The 23,583-nt window shown below is 42.7% G+C and overlaps 1 protein-coding gene across 5 annotated transcripts in view; it reads left to right on the plus strand.

Annotated features, from left to right (window-relative positions):
• Nucleotides 1–535: 535 nt before the first annotated feature.
• SDE2 (SDE2 telomere maintenance homolog) overlaps nucleotides 536–23,583 on the plus strand; it is a 39,325-nt gene continuing 16,277 nt past the window's right edge. Inside the window, exons 1-7 of one of the 5 annotated variants that reach the window (XR_004030082.1) lie at nucleotides 536–706; nucleotides 4,512–4,629; nucleotides 6,905–7,016; nucleotides 7,345–7,514; nucleotides 8,874–8,994; nucleotides 11,893–12,385; nucleotides 16,808–17,368. Coding sequence is in view for 4 of the 5 variants with exons in the window: in XM_003275090.4 (XP_003275138.1) it covers nucleotides 587–706; nucleotides 4,512–4,629; nucleotides 6,905–7,016; nucleotides 7,345–7,514; nucleotides 8,874–8,994; nucleotides 11,893–12,385; nucleotides 14,767–14,988 (1,356 nt within the window). In the remaining variant the exon portion in view is untranslated. Of the gene's footprint in view, nucleotides 707–3,040; nucleotides 4,310–4,511; nucleotides 4,630–6,904; nucleotides 7,017–7,344; nucleotides 7,515–8,873; nucleotides 8,995–11,892; nucleotides 12,386–14,766; nucleotides 15,492–16,807; nucleotides 17,542–23,583 lie in introns of those variants that run through there. The other 4 variants (XM_030812799.1, XM_003275090.4, XM_030812800.1 and 1 more) reach the window with 4 other exon arrangements.

Here is a 23,583-nt window from a genome sequence, read left to right on the forward strand (position 1 = left end):
AACCTGGAGGAGAAACCACGCGGGCCACTGTTTAGGGGCCTCCTGGGGGTCGCTTCCCTTGCCCCCTCGGGTTGGGGGGGCTCCTCCAGGCCAAGGAAGCGGCCCCCTAAAACCGCTTCCGGGACTGCAGCTTCTCTCCCCACACTCTCAAGGAGCAGAGCCTTCTCGGGCCACAATTCTCCGCGACCCAAAAATAACTACACAGATGTGAGGAAAAGGGCCAAAACCTACGGCACAAGGCAGTGCGTAGTTACACCCTTATCGCTTACGGCCAGGAAGCTCGAAACCCAAGCTAGCGCCAGCCTTTTATAGCCGGTCCCTCGAGCCCCGCCCTAGCAACTTCTCCTAGCAACGCCTCGCCCCGTGCTCTGCCGCCTTATCTGCCTCCGCCAGGCCTTTCCTGTTCCCCTCCCCCAGTCCGCGCCGCCCGGCCGCCCGGCTCACTTGACCCGCCCCAGGGGAGGGGAGGGGTGAACGGAAGCGTGAGGGACGGGGCGCTGGAAGACGCTTCGCGTCATCAAGATGCGCCGGGAGAGTTGCGGCGCCTGGTGTCTCAGGGAGGCTTGAGGTTCGGGTAGTCGGTGACATGGCGGAGGCCGCGGCGCTGGTGTGGATTAGCGGCCCTGGCTTCGGGTGCAAAGCGGTGCGGTGTGCCTCGGCTCGGTGCACCGTCCGGGATTTTATCCACTGGCACTGCCAAGATCAGGTGAGGATTTCAGTTCCTGTTAGGAAGGAGAAAGAGGAAGACAGGTGGCAGCGCTGGGTGCGGAGTAGGTCTGTCCGGGGCGGCGATACGTCTATTTTCTGGGGTTTTCACTCGTTGAGGCTGAGAGTTCCTCAGTGTTAAAATGCTTCGAACTGTTACTGAGACCTTCCTTTGCTTTTCTTTTGTGGTGGTGGTTTTGCCTCCCCACCAAGAGGGAGAAAAAAACTGTTACAGGCACTTAGTCCCGCTCACAGTTACAAATATTTTGTTTCTCTTTATCCGTAAATATAATGGTTTTCTGGCAGTTGGGCCGGCTGATTTTTAAGGCTCCAGTCTTCACCTTCTTACTATGGTTATGTGACGTGTATTTTGTCCACTCATCACACAGCCTTGTTAGCCCCAGCCTAGAGAAGTATGTCATATCCAAACCCAGGCCAAAGGATGATTGGGAAGGAAAATTGATTCTTCTGGTCACTCGTTGTGACCAAGCATTCACACGTGTGTCCTGTTGAGGGCCTGGGTTCTTAGGGCCTGTTATGTAAAAGTGTTCACTATTCATTCGATGGTCTCATTTGTCCGTGCATATTTGTGAAAACCCACCAGGGACTTCCGAAGTCACACGTGAGCTTTTACTGAACTCTCAAGTCAGTAAGCTTTTACCAGCTGTAAGATATTAAACCTGTTCAGTTGTCAAAAGAATTTAGTGGTTTCTCTGAATCTAATTTTATTGTTGGCACTTGATCTAGAACTCTGTTCTTCTTTCCGCACCTCATCCGTGCTTTCCTTGGCTATTTCCTCTGCTTACTATTTATAAGCTTAACAAATGTTAACACTGCAGTCTAAACCAAAATTTTAAGCGACTTGGATCGATTCCGTGAAGAAGCAATGTGTGTTTGCAAATAATACGGTTTTTCACTTTCCATGTTTTCCTTCCTGCTCTGTAATCCAGTCTAAAAACTGTAAGCACAACTGTTTTTGACCATGAAAATAATTGCATTCTAATTCCTTTGAAAATAATTCTTATCTCATGAGTACAGTTTTCTTTTCTTCTTCTTCCCCCCCGCCAGACGGAGTTTCACTCCCGTTGCCCGGGCTGGAGTGCAATGGCGTGATCTCGGCCCACTGCAACCTCCGCCTCCCTGAGTTCAAGCGGTTCTCCTGCCTCAGCTTCCCAAGTAGCTGGGATTACAGGCCCCCACCACCATGCCTGGCTAATTTTTGTATTTTTAGTAGAGACGGGGTTTCACCATATTGGCCAGGTCTTGAACTCCTGACCTTGGGTGATCCGCCCACCTCAGCCTCACAAAGTGCTGGGATTACAGGCTTGAGCCACTCCTCCCGGCCTATGAGTACAGTTTTCAAACTTGCTGACAATTGATCCAAAGTGAAACCAGAAAAAATAGGATCTTAATCATGAGGTACGTGGAAAAAAGAATTTTTAAATCGGAAGCAAGAAATATAGGCCAGGCGTGGTGGCTCACGCCTGTAATTCCAACACTTAGGGAGGTCGAGGCGGGCAGATCACCTGAGGTCAGAAGTTCCAGACCAGCTTGGCAACATGGTGAAACCCCATCTCTCCTAAAAATACACAAAAATTAGCCAGGTGTGGCGGCAGATGCCTGTAATCCCAGCTACTCAGGAGGCTGAAGCGGAAGAATCGTTTGAACCTGAGAGGTGGAGGTTGCAGTGAGCCGAGATTGAGCCATTGCACTCCAAACTGGGTGACAGAGCAAGACTCGGTCTTAAAAAAATATATAAAGAAATATAAATGAGTGGATTCAGTCAGAAACTCAGGGAACATGACCATAGCAAATATGAATAGAAACACAGAAGAGTATTTGATGAGATACTGGAACAAGTTAAGAATAGCTCAAGTTCACACCTATGTTTTTAAAAACAAAACTATTCTGAGACGTGATGAAGTTAGTGTTAACTCCCACTGAGAAAATAAAAATCTGCCCTGCTTTTCATCAGGCTGGGATAACAGACACAGATAAAGCTAGCTGCAAAGTTTTTGTTTTTTTGTTTTTGTTTCCCCCCACACGACACCGATGTACAGCTGCAGAGTTAACAGGAAATGGTGATGTGTCATAATGTCATAATGACCCCCACGAAGGTCTGCTGCTTTCTTACTCACTGAGAAACCTTGCTCTCAAAAACCATGGAATATATAAGAAATTTTGCTGTTTGAACTTCTCTCAATAAGAGTGAACCTTCCCACTCTTGCCTTGTAGAGAAGCATTCTTGATTTCCAGCCCAGGTCAGAGCTTCCCATTAAGGGTTTCTGGACACAACTTTACACGTTTATCTTAAATTTGTAGTTTCCAAGGAAAGAGGAGCCTTCACAATTCAGATCTGATGTTGACGTTTTTATATACAGTCCTGCTTTATTTTGAACCTGTTTAAACACTGCTTGATGTAAATTTCACCTCAACTCCACCCTAGCCCCAAATCTTATAATGACGCTCCTTTCTTCGGGTTGGTGAGATACCCATGACTCCTGGTGTGCAGTTCCCCTCGTTGCAGTGAATCAGTAAGTTTGACAGGTTTATCTCTAATAGCCTTAGGCTGATTGTGCTAAAACACACATGATAATTTGTGTTTGAAGAACTTTACAATGCACAAATGGTTAAAAATAGTTAAATTGAGTCTAAATGTTGTATCCTTTTTTCTGCTTGTGACTTCATTGACAAGAATCTTAAGTAGAAAATGCAATTTTGTTGATCAGTTGTTTTGTTTAATAAGCCATTCTATTTGGAAATGAAGTATACATCAATTTCATGGTGTATACTTTCTGCCTTCATATTAATATCTTTTAAAATTATTTAGAAATACCATACCCATTAGACATACAAAAGGCTTCTAATGTGTAAACATTAAACAGATAAAAAATGTATTACATATCTCATTTAATGTTTACAACAGCTCTTTAAGGTAGACAGTATTTTAAAGACAAGAATAGTCGTTCATGTTACCTCATTGCAAATAGCCTGAGCTCCCTTGCTCGTCTCTCCCGCCATTATATTTGCCTGGGAGAACCCCAGACAACATAAGTCCAACTTTCCACCTGTTCTGCCCTGGCATCTGGGCAGTGACTGTGGTAGAGAACTATAATCACATAGCTCAGTCTCCATACATCCACCAGCCTGGTGCTGCTTGGTAATTCTGTATTTCCTTGGTCCAGAGTGGGCTTTTACTGGGTTACAGGACTGCTGAGAGTATTGATTGATGTAGGCTTTGGGGCAGCTACACAGAATCTGGGGCTGCCCAGCATCTTAGCCTATCTTCAGCAACTTTGCTCATTTTTGCGCATTTTTCATGTTTTTATGTCTCCCATGGTGTACTTATATTGGTGTATTAAAAACCACACTCTTGACTCCTTCCTTCTCTACTTCTTATTCCTACCTGCACTTTTTAGGATTGAGGACTACTTTTGATGTTCAATTTAATTTTACCTGTTTAAGAACGTCAGAAAATAGGACCTCCACAGTTATCTGAGTCCTGCATAGTCTTCTACCTTGACTCAGATTACCTATCAGAGAAGAAGAAGCAGTTTTTGTTTTCACCGAAAAGACTGAAGTTTCTTCTATATGTGATGATTAGGTAATATTGGGAAAAAATTATACCCAAAATGCATAATGTGAAATGACTTTTTCTCCTAGTAGTTTACATTTTCAATTCAACAAATATTAATTGAACACCCTCTGTTGTAACCAGAGTAATAAAAAGACAGCTAGGTCCCTTCTTGTAACAAACTTAGATTATTATCTCATAAAAGGCATTAAAAAAACAAATTTGTCTCTAGAATGTTCCAGTGGAAAACTTCTTTGTGAAATGCAATGGAGCACTCATTAACACCAGTGACACAGTGCAGCATGGAGCTGTTTATAGTTTGGAACCCAGACTTTGCGGTGGAAAAGGAGGTAGGACGTGAACATTGACTACTTAGTTGTAGCGCATTTGCGGTCTTTATTTATTTATTTTCATATTCTGTTGCTGACATTTGCTGTCTTTAGCCATGGTATTAAATTAACAAACTTCTTAGTCTCTTTAGTATGCCAATATTGTTTTGCCTTATGAATTCTTTTATTTACTTAACCTGATTTTGGACATTTTCTCTTTTATTCTGTTGTTTTCTTTCTTTTGAGACACTGTCTTGTTCTGTCACCCAGGCTGGAGTACAGTGGTACGATCACGGCTCATTGCAGCCTTGACCTCCTGAACTCAAGCAATACTCCCACCTCAGTTTCCCTAGTAGCTGGGACTACAGGCACATGCCACCATGCCCAGCTAATTTTTGTATTTTTTGTAGAGATGGGGTTTCGCCATGTTGCCCATGTTGTCTTTTATTTTGGTCGAGGAGGAAATATTGTATGATACAATTCCCACTTTCTTCAGCTGGATAGCTCTTAGGGAACCTAGGCTCTAAAACTTTGGGGAAAATTAGATGAAGAGAGATGGCCATTATTCTGTTCAATTTGCTGAATAAAGAGTTTTTTTTCTAAATCTCCTTCCGCTTTAATCAGGATTTTGTCTCATTTTTGTAGTTCCAAAGGGAGTCTAAAGTTACCTTAGGAAACACAAATTGTTTACAAGTTGAGGCAGATTAAGGTTTTGTTTGTTTAACACAACTACTAAGAAAGAAAATAACAAAGAGCGAAAGCAATATAAACAGTTCTTGGTATTTCTCCTAATGTAGTAACATGTGATCCCTAAGCTTTCTCAAACTCTACAGTGATTTGATTTGGTTTTCAGAGAGCTGACATCTCCAACTATATCCGGCTGTTTGAAATTGTATCATTAAGAATGAAGCATGGGCTGGGCACGGTGGCTCATGCCTGCAATCCCAGCACTTTGGGAGGCCAAGGCAGGCGGATCACCTAGGTCAGGAGTTCGAGACTAGGCTAGCCAACATGGCGAAACCCCGTCTCTACTGGAGATATAAAAATTAGCCAGGTGCGGTGTTAGGCGCCTGTAATCTCAGTTACTTGGGAGGCTGAGGCAGGAGAATCACTTGAACCTGGGAGGTGGAGGCTGCAGTGAGCCGAGGTTGTGCCACTGCACTACAGCCGGAGCGACACAGTGAGACTCTCTCTCAAAAAAAAAAAAAAGAATGAAGCATGTGACCAGGCATGGTGGCTCACGCCTGTAATCCCAACACTTTTGAGAGTCCAAGGTGGGAGGACAGTTTGAACCCAGGAGTTTGAGACTAGCCTGGGCAAGATGGTGAGACCTTGGTCTCTACAAAAAAAAAAAAAAAAAAAAAAAATAGCTACTTGTGTCGGTACACGCCTGTAATCCTAGCAACTTGGGAGGCTGTGGTAAGAGGATCCATTGAGCCCAGGAGTTCAAGGCTGCAGAGAGCTTTGATTACATCAAGCCATCGTACTCTAGCCTGGATGACAGAGCAAGGCCCCATCTCTTAGGGGGGAAAAAGAATGAATGAATGAAGCATGTTGTATTAGCCAGTGAGAGCTTAAAATTGCCTTTCCTTCTAAACTCATTGAAAAATCTCACTATATACTTTTTAAGTTCTTAATCTGAGAATCTTGGGATCTCTGTCATTGGGTAAAGCTTTTTTTTTTTTTTTTTTTTTGAGACGGAGCCTGGCTCTGTCGCCCAGGCTGGAGTGCAGTGGCACGCTCTCGGCTCACTGCAAGCTCTGCCTCCTAGGTTCATGCCATTCTCCTGCCTCAGCCTCCTGAGTAGCTGGGACTACAGGCACCCGCCACCACGCCTGGCTAATTTTTTGTATTTTTTAGTAGAGACGGGGTTTCACTATGTTAGCCAGGATGGTCTTGATCTCCTGACCTCATGATCTGCCCGCCTCAGCCTCCCAAAGTGCTGGGATTACAGGCATGAGCCACCGCACCTGGCCTGGGTAAAGCTTTTTAAATATTCTAGCTCTACAGGTATTATACCTGTATGCAAATAACTAACACAAGGATAAATAATTAGGTTTGGGAAGGCTAGGTATTTTATCTCAGAACTATAAAATGAAAGGTGAAAGGCATGAGGTTAAATCAGTCTTTTTTACTTTCACTGCCTGAATTAGAACCTTGATGTTCATCTTTTCTAAAAAAAAAAAAAAAAGAAGAGATCATTGTTAATCTTGTGATATAGATTGTTTTCACAAATTCTGCTTTTATCGATCCTTGAACACATTTTAACCTGCTTTCTCCAAATACGTCTGCTCAGGTTTTGGATCTATGCTCCGAGCACTTGGTGCTCAGATTGAGAAGACAACCAATCGAGAAGCCTGTCGGGATCTCAGTGGAAGGAGACTACGCGATGTCAATCATGAAAAAGCGTAAGATGCCCACCTTTTTTTGTGTTTTTGAAGAGAGACATATACTTTCCTATCAGTAGTGATTATACATATGCCACGCATATTGGAAATGGAAACTTAAAATATTTACATCCAAATTTATTATCAGATTTAACCTTTTCCACAATTTAATAATTATCTTTGGGATTTAGTTAAGATCAGTACCATATGCTAGTGGTAAGCATGGCTCACCTTTCTAAGAGAATATCACAGTATGAACAAGTGCATTAATTCGTCAGAGACATTTTATATATAAAAGGGTATATGTAATATATCTATTCAGTTATATCTCGTCCTCCCTCATCCCCAGAATGGCTGAATGGGTAAAACAACAAGCCGAGCGAGAGGCTGAAAAGGAGCAGAAGAGGCTGGAGCGACTGCAGCGGAAGCTTGTAGAACCCAAGCACTGCTTCACCAGCCCCGACTACCAGCAGCAGTGCCATGAGATGGCTGAGCGTCTGGAGGATTCTGTCCTCAAAGGTGAGAATGAGGATTCCTTAGTGTGTTGAGCTGGCACCCCTGAAGCCAGCTGTTCAGACTGCTCTACACTACACACAAAGAGCAGTTCTTAAGCTTTTTTTAGGTTACAGATGTCTGAGAATCTGATGAAAACCTTGGAACTTTTATCCTTAAAAATGAACACAGTATATTTTTTAAAAAAGAACTCATACACAACATTTGGCTTTTTTTTCCCCCCCAAGACGGAGTCTTGCTCTGTTGCCCAGAGCTGGAGTGCAATGGTGTGATCTTGGCTCACTGCAATGTCTGCCTCCCAGGTTCAAGCAGTTCTCCTGCCTCAGCCTCCAGAGTAGCTGGGATTACAGGCACGCATCACCACGCCCAGCTAATTTTCGTATTTTTAGTACAGTTGGGGTTTCACCATGTTGGCCAGGCTGGTCTCAAACTTCTAACCTCATGCTTGGGATTACAGGCATGAGCCCCCGTGCCCAGCCAACATTTGGCATATTTAACCCCTGAATTCCATGGGGCCATGGGCCCCGGGTAAGAACATGTTTTGTTTGTGTTTAGGGATAAGCTAAGTCTTCAGAAGATGTCTAGACCTCAAAGAATTTGCTGCCAGTTTTAAGTCAGTTTTTAATGTGAATGATTCTCATTAACTTTTGTTTTTAGCATCCAAAACATGGCAGGCCTAGTATGGGAACAATGGAATAAGAAACAATCTTTTTCCATCAAAAAGGTTATTACATAACAGGAAAAAGACAAGTGTATGCAAATAACTAATGCAGGGATAAATAGGTTTGGGGAGGGCTGGGTATGAACTTGTCAGTCTCAAAGTTACAAATTGTGCAATGGTGCTTTAAAAAATCTGCTCCTAGACTAGAATGTTTATTATTTTAAATCTGTGTAAATTTGAGATTAACTGTATAAAATGTTGATATCTTTTTTTTTTTTTTTTTTTTTTTGAGACAGAGTCTTGCTCTGTCCCCCAGGCTGGAGTGCAGTGGTGTGATCTCGGCTCACTGCAAGCTCCGCCTCCCGGGTTCATGCCATTCTCCTGCCTCAGCCTCCCGAGTAGCTGGGACTACAGGCACCCGCCAACACGTCCGGCTAATTTTTTGTATTTTTAGTAGAGACGGGGTTTCACCGTGTTAGCCAGGATGGTCTCGATCTCCTGACCTCGTGATCCGCCCGCCTCAGCCCCCCAAAGTGCTGGGATTACAGGCTTGAGCCACCGCGCCCGGCCCTAAAATGTTGATATCTTAAGAAATTTAAATCTAGAGCTGTAGGTTGCAGCTCTTTTTGCAATCCATGTTATTTATGATTTATTTAAACTTAGTCCCTATAGTAGAAACTTGAGTTGTTAAAATTTCTGGTTAGGTATGCAGGCTGCCTCCAGCAAGATGGTTTCAGCAGAAATCAGTGAGAATCGGAAACGGCAATGGCCTACTAAATCTAAAACAGACAGGGGAGCCAGTGCGGGAAAGAGGAGATGCTTCTGGTAAGTGTTTCATTTTCGTTCCCAATTGATCTTTGAGGACTGACATGAGACATTTCCTCCTTATTTATTTGGCATAAACACATTTTTGTGTAATGTTTGGTGGGAGCTCAGAAAATTTCCAGAGTGCTTCAGGCTTTAGGTTTCAGTGATTGTCACATTGTACATACTGGTAATGGTTTCTGCTGTGAATGCCATTTATTGAATGTAAAGGATGAATTTTTTCCTTACACTGAAACATAAAAATGGCTTTATATTTGAATTACTTTTTTGGTGTTGAAGGGGTTTAACTTTTAGAAATTCTAGGTGGAAATCAAGTTGTACTTTCCAGGTGGTTGTTTTCTGTGGTTTTTCGCAGTCATCATTGAGGTCTTTGGTCACTTTGCCAGACTTCTCTTCACCACTTTTGCACTTCAGGGTAAAAAGCACAGCAGTACTTTTTTTTGTCCATTTTTCTGATAGTTCTCTTGTCCCTCTAGTTGGTCCTCTTGTTGCCAGTGACTTCCCTTGGGCCAAGTTCTTGAAAATAAGTTTATCCCCTTTGGGGATAAACAGATAATTATTAATCAAAGATCATATAGCACTATGAGTTCAGCATACAGTGTTTGTTCTTTCTGAAATGGAAATTAAATGTTCTGAGAGAAAGGGTGGTGACACTACCTGTGGTTTGTACTTTTTAAATGAGGTTTATTGAGGTATAATTTATATATAGCAAAATTCACCCTTTTTGGTTGATTGGTTCTATGACTTTTGAAAAATGTATACTATGTAGTCACATCACCACCACCACAATCTAGATAGAGTGTATTTTAATGACCTGAAATAGTTCCCACGTGCCCTTTTGTAGTTAAGTCCTTTTTCCCACCTCCAGGCCCTGGCAACCATTGGTCACCAGTGTGATATTTGTTACTATGGTTTAGTCTTTTCTAGGATGTCCTATAGCCTTTAGTGTTTGTCTTCTCTCACTTAATATAAAGCTTTAGAGATACATCCATGGTAGTGTATGTATCAGTAGTTCATTCTTTTTTATTACTCAGTATCATTTCATGGTATGAATGTAACACAGTTTGTTTGTCCAGTCTCCATTTGGTAGACATTTGGGTAGTTTCTGGGTTTGAGTAATTATTAATAAAGCATAGGTTTTTTTTTTGTTTTTTTTTTTTTTGAGACAGGTTCCTCACTCTGTTGCTGAGGTTGGAGTGCAGTGGTGCGATCTCGGCTCACTGAAGCCTTGACCTCCCAGGTTTAAGCTATCTTCCCATCTCAGCCTCCTGAGTAGCTGGGGCTAGGGTACATACCACCATGCCCAGCTGATTTTTTTTATTTTTTTGTGAAGACGGGGTTTTGCCATGTTGCTTAGGCTGATCTCAAACTCCTGACTTCAGGTGATCCTCCCGCCTCAGCCTCGTAAAGTGCTGGGATTATAGGTGTGAGCCACCGCGTCCAGCCCAAGCATAGGATTTATAAATGTGTGTGTGTGTGTGTGTGTGTGTGTGTGTGTGTGTATTAATATTTATTATTGGGCAACACCTCTATAAAACAGAATAATTATTCCTAGGATTTTCTTTATATATTTTTTTCACCAATCAAGTCAAGGGGCAGCACCGAAGAATTTTCTTTTTTCTTTTTTTTTTTTTTTGAGACAGAATCTTGCTCTGTCGCCCAAGCTGGAGTGCAATGGCACGATCTCGGCTTACTGCAACCTCTGCCTCCCAGATTCAAGCAATTCTCCTGCCTCAGCCTCCCCAGTAGCTGGAACAACAGCCATGCACCACCACACCCGGCTAATTTTTGTATTTTTAGTAGAGGTGGTGTTTCACCATGTTGGCCAGGCTAGTCTTGAACTCCTAACCTCAAGTGATCCACCCACCTCAGCCTCCCAAAGTGCTGGGACTACAGGTGTGAGCCACCATGCCCGGATGGATTTTCTTTATAACTATTTATTATTATTATTATTATTATTTTTTTTTTTTTTTGAGACAGTCTTGCCCTGTCATCCAGGCTGGAGTGCAGTGGTGCGATCACAGCTCACTGTAACCTCTGCCCCCTGGTTCAAGTGATTCTCCTGCCTCAGCCTCTCGAGTAGCTGGGACTACAGGCACCCGTCACCAGGCCTGGCTAATTTTTGTATTTTTAGTAGAGAAGAGATTTCACCATATTGGCCAGGCTGATCTTGAACTCCTGACCTTGTGATCCACCCTCCTCAGCCTCCCAATGTGGTGGGATTACAGGCATGAGCCACCACACCCGGCCAACTATTTATTATTTTATCTAATTTCCAACTGTCGAAGGTAATTTAATGCGGGGGAAAAAAGCTTTAAGCAAAATCAATTTTGCTTTTAGAGATTCAGAACTTTAGAAAGGAGATCCTCTTGGATCTTTGGGACAGTTGGTTCCAGTCTCATTGAAATGTTTTTTCCTTCTCTTTATAAGCTCTGGAATATCTTTTTCCAAAATTTGCCTGTTCTCCATCTCAAGCTAGCAGAAACAGATTCTGTTTCCTGAACAAACTATAACTCTTTGCTTTATTTATTTATTTATTTATTTATTTATTTATTTTTGAGACGGAGTCTCACTCTGTCACCCAGGCTGGAGTACAATGGCACGATCTCGGCTCACTGCAACCTCTGCCTCCCGGGTTCAGGTGATTCTCCTGCCTCAGCCTCCTGAGTAGCTGGGACTATAGGCGCATGCCACCACACCTGGCTAATTTTTGTATTTTTAGTAGAGATGGGGTTTCACTATGCTGGCCAGGCTGATCTCAAACTCCTGACCTCATGATCTGCCTGCCTTGGCCTCCTAAAGTCCTGGGATTACAGGCCTGAGCCACCGCACGCAGCCAACTCTTTGCTTTAGATAGAAGCTACAAACGCTGTTAAACCTTTCTGTTGCTTCTGACAGGTTGGACATGGAGGGACTAGAGACTGCAGAAGGGTCCAGCTCTGAGAGTTCAGATGATGACAGTGAAGAAGCACCAAGCACTTCAGGAATGGGTTTCCATGCTCCAAAAATTGGTAGCAATGGTGTCGAGATGGCAGCCAAATTTCCCAGTGGTTCTCAGAGGGCGAGAGTAGTGAATACAGACCCTGGATCACCAGAACAACTGCAGATCCCGGTGACAGACTCTGGGAGGCGTATTTCAGAAGACTCATGTGCTGAGCTGGGGGAGTCCAAAGAGCATATGGAAAGCAGGATGGCTACAGAAACAGAAAAGACCCAGGAGAAGAAGGCAGAGAGTAAAGAACCCATAGAAGAGGAACCCACTGGGGCTGGACTGAATAAGGATAAAGAGACAAAAGAAAGGACTGATGGGGAAAGAGTTGCTGAGGTAGCACCTGAAGAAAGGGAAAACGTTGCCATTGCCAAACTGCAGGATAGCCAGCCAGGAAATGCAGTAAGTATGTTTTGGGGTTGATACCTAGAGCCAAATCAATTTAATCTCCACAATAAGTCATTAAAATGAAAATGTGCTTTTGCCCATCAGCTGCTTAGTGAAAGGCTTATTTGATTTTAAGAAGTACAGATTATGGTGAAGCTTGCCTTATTCCCCAGAAAGACTCTTTTTAAGCTCTGGCATTTATACTGTATTGCCACTAGGTGGTGTCCTTGATTCCATATTGCATCAATTGTAAGATGCATGTTTTCCACATTTTAGCATGTCTAAAATGAGATGTGTATAACATATTATAACTTAATTGGTATTGTTTATTCTTAGTAATACATGAACGAGGGTATATTACGACAGATGGCATTTTAGATTTGATGCAATGTGCTCATTTTTCCTGTCGCTAAATTGCTACTCAGCTTTTTCTAATGTGAGGATAGCTTGAACAATAGTTTCAGCTGAATGTGAAGACCTCTTCTATAGAAGAGGAACCTCCTTTTAAATTTATCATTAAATCTTAAGTACCTACAGTCAGCCTTTTAAAAAAGGCATCTTCAGCCAGGCGTGGTGGCTCACGCCTGTAATCCCAGCACTTTGGGAACCCGAGGCAGACAGATCACTTGAGGTCAGGAGCTCGAGACCACCCTGGCCAGCAAGGTGAAACCCTGTCTCTATTAAAAATACAACAACAACAAAAATTAGCCGGGCATGGTGGTGCACGCCTGTAATCCCAGCTACATGGGAGGTTGAGGCACGAGAATCACTTGTGCCCTGGGAGGCAGAGGTTGCAGTGAGATGAGATTGTACCACTGCACTCCAACCTGGGCGACAGAGTGAGACTCCATCTCAAGAAATAATAATAAAATAAAATAGGCATTTTCATAGTACATTCTCTCAAAAAGTTGGTTTTTCCACTATCTACAATGGACTGGCTTCCAGCAAAAATCTCTGTTCTTTGATCTAATGGTTTGCTTTTTAGAATAGGTGAAACCTAAACTACTTAATTTCCTTCGATAAACACAAAACCTACCATTTGTTTAGCCAGCACCTTCCCCTACCCCCAGTAAGTAAGTAAAAATGCATAAATTGCCCTTTCTGGTGAGAATATTGGAATTTTTTTACACTAAGGTCTTTACAATCTCTGGAGTTGTAAGTATGTAATTTTTGTGTTATGTGTATACATTAGGTTAAGAGCTTTATCCTGACTGAAGTCTTAGAAAAATAAAAAAGGAATCATAGGATAAAACCTGATATTTTTCAATGTTAGCCATGGAGTTTTGTTCTTTATGTTGTAGTAATAGCTGTTGTATTCCTGACAACCAGGTGTGATTCTTTAAACACACATAAGTGGTATTTTAGAATTTGGTCATAAATAAGCCAAGGTTAACTCCCAGAAATCTAACAAAACAGCTTTTTTAAGAAAACAAAGATCAACTAGAAAGATAGAGTGTGTCTACAGAGCTCTTTAATATTTTAAAACTGTGAGAGAAAGTTATTCTTTGAATATAAAAAAATCACTCAAAGATGAACATTTTCATTCTTTTCAAGTTATCATTAGCAGTATTTAATTTTGTCTTTTTTTTTTTTTTTTTTAAATGACAGAGTCTCACTCTGTTGCTCAGGCTGGAGTGCAGTGGTGTGATTTCTACTCTACCTCCCAGGTTCAAGTAATTCTCCTGCCTCAGCCTCCCGAGTAGCTGAGACTACAGGCACACGCCACCACACCCGGCTAATTTTTGTATTTTTAGTAGAGATGGGGTTTCACCATGTTGACCAAGCTGGTTTCGGACTCCTAATCTCAAGTGTTCCGCCTGCCTCCACCTCCCAAAGGGCTGGGATTACAGGCTAATTTTGTCTTAAAGTCTATAAAGGCACTTGGTGGGTAGAACAGTTTCGAGTCTATTGAACAGCATTTGAGTTTGTTGAGTTATATAAGGGAGAGCTCTGACAATTAGTTTTAATTACTCAATTAGAATAGAAAGCATTAAGATTATGGAATTAGTAGATTCAGAGGCATGGGATTCTCATTAAGCTTTTAGGAGTGCCTGTTCTTTTCTGTGGGAATAGTGTGGGGATGGGCTGGCTATATTTTACTGTTTAGATGTTTACTAGAAAAATCAGAAAAGAAAGCAATATTTAAAATCTGTTTGGGAATGCTATACTTCTGTTACTGTTCTGAATGCCTGTTTCTAAATATATAGATGAAAAATTAGTTATTATGTGTATTGAGAATACTTATGGAATAACATGTGGATGGATGATGGTTAAAATTCAGTTGCAAGGTATGGCAAATTAAATGAAAATTTCTCAAGAAATGTAGTTGACAGTTAAAGAGTCTTTATTCAGAGGAAGGAGCCTGTTTTAAATATTTTCTTATTTTTTTCCCTCAGGTTATTGATAAGGAAACTATAGATTTATTGGCGTTCACTTCTGTTGCAGAACTGGAGTTGCTGGGTTTGGAGAAGCTCAAATGTGAACTGATGGCCCTTGGACTGAAATGTGGGGGCACTCTGCAGGAGCGGGCAGCAAGACTCTTCTCTGTCAGAGGACTGGCAAAGGAGCAAATTGACCCGGCTTTATTTGCCAAGCCTTTGAAAGGGAAGAAAAAATGAGTATCATCAGAGCTGATTCCTATTTCTTTATAGTGTCTACCATTTATAACCTGCGTAATGTGGACTCTTGACCAGTATTCCTGTTGATATTAAAAGCTAACTTTTTAGTAACCCAATTCTAACTATTCCCCTTTTCCTTGTTAGGTCTGTAGAATTAATGTCTGAAACCATCTCGGCCTTAAATTTTCTTTGTCTGGTTTTCTATAATGTATTTAATAAATATAGGGCTATTCACATTTTTTGATTTGATCTTCTGTCATTTAGGTAATGAATCTATCCAAGGAATCTATCCTTTTGACCCAGGTTATCAAATTTGTAGACATAAGGTTATTTATAATGGTCCCTTCTTACCCTTTTAATGTCTTTAGGAGCTGTGTTGCTAATTTCCTTTTCATTATGATACTGGTAATTTCTGCTCTCATTTTCCTAATCAGGTTGGGTAGGGGTTTATCAGATCTGGCTTTTTATTTTATTTTTTTTTTGAGACAGAGTCTTACACTGTCGCCCAGGCTGGAGTGCAGTGGCACGATCTCGGCTCACTGCAAGCTCCGCCTTCTGGGTTCATGCCATTCTCCTGCCTCAGCCTCCCGAGTAGCTGGGATTATAGGCGCCCACCACCACGCCCGGCTAATTTTTTATATTTTTAGTGGAGACTGGGTTTCACTGTGTTAGCCAGGATGGTCTCGATCTCTTGACCTCGTGGTCCACCCGCCTTGGCCTCCTAAAGTGCTGGGATTACAGGCGTGAGCCACCGCGCCTGGCCGATGATTTAACTTTTAAAGAACCAACCTTTGGTTTTATTTTTCTCAATTGTTTATATAATTGATTTCTATTATTTTCTTTCTTCTATTTAGCTTGAGTCTCCTTTGATCTTTTTTCTTTAGTTCCTTAAGATAAGCCTTAGGTCATTGATCTTAGACATTATTTAAAATACATATTTAAAGCTGTACATTTTGTTTTAAGCATTACTTTAGTTGCGACTTTATAATTTTATTATGTCGTATTTTTATTATTCACTTCTAATTTTCTTTTTTTTTTCTTTTTGAGATGGAATTTCGCTTTTGTCGCCCAGGCTGGAGCGCAATGGTACGATCTCAGCTCACTGCAACCTCTGCCTCCTGGGTTCAAGTGATTCTTCTGCCTCAGCCTCCTCAGTAGCTGGGATTATAGGCTCCAGCCACCACGCCTGGCTAATTTTTGTATTTTTAGTAGAGATGGGGTTTCACCACATTGGCCAGGCTGGTCTCAAACTCCTGACCTCAGGTGATCCACCCACTTCGGCCTCCCAAAATGCTGGGATTACAGGTGTGACCCACCATGCCCAGCCTCTGATTATTTTCTAATTTCCTCCCTCAATTCTTCTTTGACCCGTGGATTATCAGAAGTGGGTTGTCTGATTAGCAAACATTTGTTTTTTTTCTCTTAATATCTTCTTGTTGCTGATATCTACTTTAATTCCATTGAGGTCAGAAAATATCCTCTTTATGATTTCAATCCTCTTAGTTTTATTGAGACTTGTTTTATGACCCAATATATTGTCTGTCATGGTGAATGTACCACACACAGTTTAAAAGAATGCATATTTTAGGCCGGGTGTGGTGGCTCATGCCTGTAATCCAGCACTTTGGGAGGCTGAGGTGGGAGGATCATTTCGAGACCAGCCTGGGCAATGTATAGCGAGACCATGTCTCTAAGAAAAACAATATGTAATTTGAATTGTTGGGTTAATATGTTCTGTAATATCGATGAGATTAAGTGGTTGATAGTATTGTTCAGATTTTCTATGTCTTTACTGATTTTTTTTGTTTATTTCTATCAGGTGCTGAGAAAGGATGTTAAAATCTTCAATTACGATTGTGGAATTGTCTCTTTCTTTCTTAAATTCTACCAGTTTTTGTATGAAGCTCTAATAACTTATGTCTTCCTAATGTATTGACCATTTTATTATTATGAAATTTCCCTCTGTCTCTGGTAATTTGGGTTTGAAATCTACTTTGTCTTATGTGAATATAGCCACTGCAGCCTTCTTAAGCTTAGTGTTTGCACAGTATACCTCTTTCTATTAATTTACTTTGTGCTTCTGTGCCTATTTAAAGTAGTTTCCTTAAACAACATATACTTGAGTCTTGCATTTTTATCTATTCTCTCTGTACCTTTTAATAAGTTTATTAACATTAAATGTAATTATTGATAGGTTTCTAATATTTTACATGTTTCCTGTTAAGATTGTTTTATAATTGTATTTTAATTTATTGGCTCTTTACCTATACTGGTGTAATAATTTTTTTAAGTTGGATGTTCTAGTAATTACAATATACATTCTTAATTTTTCAGTCTACCTAGAGTTGATGTGCCACTTCACGTAAAATGTAGAAATCTTGTAAGTATGTACATCCATTTATCATACCTGTCTTTTATGCTGTAGTTGTCATACATATTAAATCTACATATATTGTAAGTCCTGTCATAAGTTACAATTTCTGCTTTAAATAATGATATGTATTTTAAAGAAATTAAGAGGAAAAAATAAAATCTTTTCTATTTATTCACATATTTACCATTTCTAATATTCTTCATTTCTTCTTGAAGATCTAGTAGCCTTTCCCTTAAGCCTGAAGAACTTTCTGTAGCATTTTTTGTGTCTCCTGGCAACAAATTAGTTTTCTTTTTCTTTTTCTTTTTTTTTCTTTTTTTTTTTTTTTTTGAGATGGAGTTTCCCTCTTATTGCCCAGGCTGGAGTGCAATGGCACAATCTCGGCTCACTGCATCCTCCACCTCCCGGGTTCAAGCGATTCTCCTACCTCAGCCTTCCGAGTAACTGGGATTACAGACGTGTGCCACCACAACCGGCTAATTTTGTATTTTTAGTAGAGATGGGGTTTCTCCACGTTGGTCAGGCTGTTCTCAACTCCTGACCTTGTGATCCACCCACCTTGGCCTCCCAAAGTGCTGGGATTACCACCGCGCCTGGCCAGTTTTCTTTTTTAAAAAGAATCTCTTGGCTAGGTGCAGTGGCTCAGGCCTGTAATCCCAGCACTTTGGGAGGCTGAGGCGGGCGGATCATTTGAGGTCAGGAGTTCAAGACCAGCCTGACCTTCATGATGAAATGCTGTCTCTACTAAAAATACAAAAAAATGAGCCAGGTGTGGCAGTGCGTGCCTGTAATCCCAGCTACTCGAGAGGCTTAGGCATGAGAATTGCTTGAACCCAGGAGGCGGAGGTTGCAATGAGCCAAGATTGTGCCACTGCACTCCAGCCTGGGTGACAGAGTGAGACCCTGTCTCAAAAAATAAAAAGAATCTCTTTATAGATCTTGTTCCACTGTCTTCTGGCCTTCATTGTTTCTGATGACAAGTCAGTGGGTATTCAAATAGTTGTTCCCTTTATAGAATGCATCTTTCTCTTTGGCAGGTTTCAGGTGTGGTTTTCTATGTATTTTATCTTGGGAGTTTGATGAATTTCTTGGCTCTCTAAATTTATGCCATTTAATCAAATATAGGAAAGTGTCAGCCATTATTTCCTCAGATCTTTTTCCTGACCCATGTTTTCTCTCTCCTGGGACTTCAGTTATAAATATACTAAGCTTCGGTCTCAGTCTCTGAGTCTCTGTCTTTTTTTTTTTTTCTTTTTTTTTCCCACCAGACGCTTCTCTGTGTTCTTCAGATGATTTCTGTAATATAGCTAAGTTGATGGAGAATTTTCAAGCTAAAGTTGCCTTTTGGAGGAGTTGGCATCTTGCCAGAATGGGCCTGCCTTAGCACCTGCACTGTGCTCGTTGGCTATAAAGAGTCCCCAGAAAGTGTGGCCTGAGTGTGAACCCGGTGGCCCCAGAGCATCACTGAGTGATACTCCCCACAGCAGGAGATCTGAGAGGCATATTTTCGTGGCTGCCACAGTATGTTCTGTTGCTTAGGGAGGATTATTTTTCTAGTTTGGGTAGTTGGAAACAGTTTTCTTCAAATTATGTGGGTGCCTGTTCAGATCTTAAAAAGCACACCCAAAGGGAGCAGGGAAACATTTAGTGAAGGTTTACTTTTAAAAATTTTTTTATTTTATTTTATTTTTAGACAGAGTCTTGCACTGTCGCCCAGGCTGGAGTGCAGTGGTGCCATCTTGGCTCACTGCAAGCTCCACCTCCCGGGTTCACGCCATTCTCCTGCCTCAGCCTCCCAAGTAGCTGGGACTACAGGCACGTGCCACCACACCCGGCTAATTTTTTTGTATTTTTAGTAGAGATGGGGTTTCACTGTATTAGTCAGGATGGTCTCGATCTCCTGACCTTGGGATCTACCCGCCTAGGCCTCCTAAAGTGCTGGGATTACAGGCCTGAGCCACCGTGCCCAGCCTAGTGAAGGTTTACTTTACAAGATCAGAGGTTCATCTTTGGGAGACTCAGGCAGCCATGCCCAAAGAATTTCTTTCTTTTGTGGCAGCATGAAGCTGGCTGGGCCAGTGCCCCTCTCCTAATTGGCCTGGTTATCCTCTTCAGGTTGCCAGAGCTCTAGCTGGGCCCTGCTTTATTTAGCATGGGAGTGTGAGCAGCCGTTGCCCTGCTCCCTGCAGGCAAATAGACCTTGACTGGCAAATGAAAAGACTAGAGTTTTGTAATTGCCCCCTCTTGTAGCATTAAAGGCTAAAAGTAAGGAGGCTGCTGATGAGCAGAAACTGACCATCTTGCCACTCTCCTAGGTGGCTGTAGTTCTTCTAGCCCTCACTGATCTGTGCGTGGGAATGTTAATGGGCTTTTGCTGTGGGTCCATTTCACTCACCCACACATTTTGATTTGGAGATAGCTACCTTCCTCCTTCCTCTTCTGGTGCTTATACTGCAAGCTTCCTCATATTCCTTTTGTCAGTTCAAATGGGAGTTTGCAAGAGGGAATTAAACAAATATGCTCATATTACCATCTTAAGCCAGCACCTGTTAGTGATTTTCAAGGTGAAAAGTACCCCCCGAGAAAGTCTAGGAACACCAGATGTTAATTCTAGGCTGGTTCTGATCAAAATCATAAAAACATTGACTTAAACTTTATGGCCTTATTTGTGTGCCTGAACTAGAATACAGGAAAGGATATTATAGCCAGGTGTGGTGGTGCATGCCTATAGTTCCAGCTACTTGGGAGGCTGAGGTGGGAGGATTGCTTGAGTCCAGGAGTTGGAGGCTGCAGTGAATTTTTTTTTTTTTTTTTTTTGAGATGGAATCTCACTCTGCTGCCCAGGCTGGAGTGCAGTGGCATGATCTTGGCTCACTGCAACCTCCGCCTCTCGAGTTCAAGTGATTCTCCTGCCTCAGCCTCCCGAGTAACTGGGATTACAGGCACGCGCCACAACGCCCAGCTAATTTTTGTATTTTTTGTAGAGATAAAGTTTCACCATGTTGGCCAGGCTGGTATTGAACTCCTGACCTCAAGTGATCTGCACGCCTTAGCCTCCCAAAGTGCTGGGATTATAGGCATGAGCCACCACGCCCGGCCAATGATGCAGTGAACTTTGAAGGCGTCACTGCAACTCCAGCCTGGGCGACAGAGTGAGACCTCATCTCAAAAAATAAATAAATAAATAAAAAATACAAAGAAGCAGGTGAAATTAATTTTAGCAATATATTTTATTTAACCCAAAAATATTCAAAATATTTCAATAAGTAAAAGAAAATTGTTAATGAGATAGTTTACATTTTTGTGCTAAGTCTGAATCTGGTGTGTATTTTACACTTACAGCACTTGTCAATTCACAGTGGCTACATTCCAGGTGCTTAATAGCGCCGTGTGACTTTCAGCTCCTGTATTAGGCAGTGCCCCTCTAGAACACATCTAAGGCAAGGCAGTGAGCACAGCAGAACTGTCCACCTTAATCCAAACACACGTGTACAGAGCTGAATCAAAGCCAACGAGGCTGGGAGGACTTGGGGCTTTTAGCACGCTCTGCTCTTCCCTCAGCCACCCTTGTGATAAGTGGAATATATGTAAAATAAAAGCTTTATGACCAGTCAGATGTCTTTCCTGTGGGGACTCCTTACATGCCAGGCTGGCACAGGTGCAGAAACAAGTTGGAGAGCTGTGGTCTGTGAGTCCTAACCTTGGCCTTGCTGGTGCGGGGCTGGGTGACCTCATCTGGCAAACTGTGGTATCTGTTTAATTTTATGAATTGAGCTGTGAGGCATAGCTGAAATTTGCATGGGGGTGACAGACTTTAAAGCATCTTGCAAAAAAGTAGTAAGGAATTAGGAGTTGTAGACAAATGCTCAATGAAAACAGGAGTGTGATACTGGGTATTGCACCATACCGTAGTGCTGGATCCCTCAGTTTACCAAGTAGATCATTTGGTCCAATTACGGGGTAGTGTAGGAATGGTGATTAGCCTGGTATGTCCTATCTCTCCTTGTTGAAGTTCTTTTTTTTTTTGAGATGAAGTCTTGCTATGTAGCTCATGCTGGAGTGCAGTGGCACAATCACAGTTCACTGCAGCCTCCACCACTCAGGCTGGGACCACAGGCATGTGCCACCTTGCCCGGCTAATCTTTTAAAAAGTACTTGCAGAGACAAGGTCTCACTGTGTGGCCAGGCTGGTACTTACCTTTCAAGACGGCTCACAGGCTTCCTCTTCCAACTGCGAGCCTCAGTGAGGAAACAGTGGGCTTGTTGTGGAATTTATTCTGCAGCCCTCCAGCCTCCAAACATTAATTGTGCATGTCTGATCAGTAAAACATTTGGGGGTGCACCCCACATGATGACACTCATCTGTCAGAGCCCTCCATCTGCCTTGGAGTACAAGCCCACGCACTTGCAGTGGCCGGCAGTCCCCTCTCAGACTGTACGCCTCTTCCCTCTCTGACCTCATCTACTCCTCCTCACTCCACCGCAGCCCCCAGGGCCTCCTTGCTGTTTCCTGAACCAGCCAAACACACTGTGCTCCCCCCGCCGTGGCACTGACTGTCTCTCCTTTGGGAACAGTCTTTCCCCAGACGTCCCCAGGGAAGACTCTCACCTCTCACTGGGTTTAAAATGGCAACCCCCACCCCCATCACTTTCTTTCCTGACTGGTTGGTTGGTTGGTTGGTTTTTTTGAGACAGAGCCTTGCTGTGTTGCCCAGGCTGGAGTGCAGTGGTGCTGTCTCAGCTCACTGCAATCTGTGCCTCTGGAGTTCAAGCAATTCTCCTGCCTCAGCCTCCCAAGTAATTGAGACCACAGGTGTGCGCTACCACGCCAAGTAATTGAGACTACAGGTGTGCGCTACCACGCCCAGCTATTCATTCATTCATTCATTTATTTGATTGATTGATTCTATTTTTAGTAGAGACAGGGTTTCGCTGTGTTGGCCAGGCTGGTCTCAAACTCCTGACCTCAGGTGATCTGCCCATCTCGGCCTCCCACTGCGCCTGGCCGACAGTTTTGTTTTTTTTGAGATGGAGCCTTGTTCTGTAGCCCAGGCTGGAGTGCAGTGGCGCGATCTCGGCTCACTGCAAGCTCCACCTCCTGGCTTCAAGCAATTCTCCTGCCTGAGCCTCCTGAGTAGCTGGGATTACAGGTGCGTGCCACCACGCCCGGCTAATTTTTGTATTTTTAGTAGAGACAGGGTTTCACCGTGTTGGTCAGGCTGGTCTTGAACTCCTGACCTCATGATCCGCCTGCCTCAGCCTCCCAAAGTGCTGGGATTACAAGCATGAGCCACCGTGCCGGGTCCTGACAGGTTTTTTTGTTTTGTTTTGTTTTGTTTTTTTAATAGTACTTATTACCCCTTATCATACTTTTTTTTTTTTTTTAAATTAAATGTCCCTCTCCCCTCAGAAAATAAGCTCTGCCAGGGCAGAGACTTGATCTGTTTTATTAGTGCCGGATACCTAAAATGTGCTCCATGAATATCTGTTGAATGAATCCAGTGTACTAACATATTTATAAAACAACAAACAGAATTCCAAATAAATTCATCATCTCTCAACACACTATGTGACATGTCCGCTGGGGTGTATGTATGTACCTGCTTTGAAACATTTGCTTGTAGAAATGGTGTCTTCTAGGCCGGGCGCGGTGGCTCACGCCTGTAATCCCAGCTCTTTGGGAGGCTGAGGCGGGTGGATCACGAGGTCAAGAGATCGAGACCAACCTGGCCAACATGATGAGACCCCGTCTCTACTAAAAATACAAAAAAATTAGCCGGGCGTGGTGGCAGGCGCCTGTAGTCCCAGCTACGCGGGAGGCTGAGGCAGGAGAATCGCTTGAACCCAGGAGGCAGATGTTGCAGTGAGCCGAGATCGCGCCACTGCACTGGTGACAGAGACTCCTTCTCAAAAAAAGAAAGAAAGAAAGAAATGGGTGTCTTTGAAGGTGGTTGAGGAAAATGACTGGGACTTACTGTTTTACCAAAATCTGAGAGCAACTGAAGTGAGCGCACGAGTGGCAATTCTATAGAAAGGGATTCTGTTGAGTCGCTCAACACCAGCCAACCATTCCTATTTCTGAGGAAGACTCTTCCTGTAACCACTAGAGGGCGCTGTGCACTAACAAATGCCAGCCAAAGCCATCAGGGAGAGACTGCTGGGGAAGGTGGGGAGGAGGTGGCGTGGCAGTGTTGCCTGGCAGTGGGATAGCAGGTAGCAGG

Source organism: Nomascus leucogenys, chromosome 5 (assembly GCF_006542625.1).
Source record: "Nomascus leucogenys isolate Asia chromosome 5, Asia_NLE_v1, whole genome shotgun sequence".
Classification (NCBI taxonomy): Eukaryota; Metazoa; Chordata; class Mammalia; order Primates; family Hylobatidae; genus Nomascus; species Nomascus leucogenys.